The 1365-nt window shown below is 54.0% G+C and overlaps 1 protein-coding gene across 4 annotated transcripts in view; it reads left to right on the top strand.

Moving 5' to 3' along the window:
- TEAD3 (TEA domain transcription factor 3) overlaps positions 1 to 1364 on the top strand; it is a 23215-nt gene extending 21851 nt beyond the window's left edge. For all 4 annotated transcript variants that reach the window (XM_057381457.1, XM_057381460.1, XM_057381458.1 and 1 more), the window contains 3 exons: positions 28 to 168; positions 348 to 500; positions 1041 to 1364. In XM_057381457.1, coding sequence (XP_057237440.1) covers positions 28 to 168; positions 348 to 500; positions 1041 to 1154 — 408 coding nt within the window. In that variant the 3' untranslated portion in view covers positions 1155 to 1364. The remainder of the gene's footprint in view (positions 1 to 27; positions 169 to 347; positions 501 to 1040) is intronic.
- Position 1365: the final 1 nt, after the last annotated feature.

Below are 1365 nucleotides of genomic sequence, written 5' to 3' on the forward strand. Positions count from 1 at the left end.
TTCACGGATTCCTGTGCCCCTCTCCAGGCCGATCTGAACAGCACGATCCAGGACGGGCCAGGGACCTTCTAYGGTGTCAGCAGCCAGTACAGCAGTGCAGAGAACATGACCATCACCGTCTCCACCAAGGTGTGCTCCTTTGGGAAGCAGGTCGTGGAGAAGGTGGAGGTGAGTTCCATGCTGTGCTGCATTGGGAACGGGCGGGAGTTGGTGCTGGGATGGACAGAGCCCCAGAGCTGTGTGTGGAACACATGGGTGATTATGGGTGGAGTAGAGAGGAYRTCACCAYGTCCCAGTTGGCCACCACCAGCCAYGGGCCAGCTGCTCACCCCRGCTGTCCCCTGCAGACGGAGTACGCGCGGCTGGAGAACGGCCGGTTCGTCTACCGCATCCACCGCTCTCCCATGTGCGAGTACATGATCAACTTCATCCACAAACTCAAGCACCTCCCGGAGAAGTACATGATGAACAGTGTCCTGGAGAATTTCACCATCCTGCAGGTACCTGCCCTCCTTTCCCAGGGGGTGTTTCCCACCCTCTTCCTGCTCTTCCATCGACCCTGCCRGCCCCACATACACCTGGCTGTGCCCGAGCCCACACAGCCCCTGAATTCCAGGGAGCAGATCTTGGTGGCTGTGCCCAAGCCTGGACAAATCTACCAGATACTGGAAGCCAAATTCTCACGGTGCAATTAAATTTGGCCTTGCCTGAGTTTGACTGGCTTTCCAAATAATGGGTACCGTTTTCGGTTGTGCAGACACAGTGGCTGTGCCCAGGCCAGTGCAACCTCCCCCAAACAACAGGTAGCAAATTTTTGGTGGTGTAATTCAGGCTGTTTAATCCCCMCAAAACTGTGAAGTAAATCTTGATGGTGTAATTAAATCAGTTGTGCTCCTGCCTGTGCRATCCTACAAAATAACGAGCAGCAAATTTTTTCATGGTTCAAAGTGGCTGTGCCTGAGCCCAAATCACAAACCCCCCAAATCACAGCTCCTGCCCACAGGCATAGCGCTCTCCTAATGCCCTCTGCTCTGCTGCAGGTTGTTACGAACAGGGATACCCAGGAAACCTTGCTCTGCATCGCCTTCGTTTTCGAGGTCTCCACCAGCGAGCACGGCGCCCAGCACCACGTGTACAAGTTGGTCAAGGACTAGGGGCCCTTGGGGGACAGGCAGGGCCATGAGGGGCGTGCAGAGGGAGGGAGAGGGCCATGCAGAAAAGCCACCCAAGTGCCTGTTGCCTTGTGAGAAGTCATTTGAAGAGAGGAGGAGAAAGGAGGAGGAAGAAAAACAATAGCCAAAAAAGACTGACTTGCGATCGCAGATGTTTTCTACTTAGGAACAGTTTCTTTTTTTTTTTTTTAAA

This window comes from Malurus melanocephalus, unplaced genomic scaffold (genome assembly GCF_030028575.1).
Source record: "Malurus melanocephalus ecotype Western Australia unplaced genomic scaffold, MMel_1.1 scaffold_511, whole genome shotgun sequence".
NCBI classification, from domain to species: domain Eukaryota; kingdom Metazoa; phylum Chordata; class Aves; order Passeriformes; family Maluridae; genus Malurus; species Malurus melanocephalus.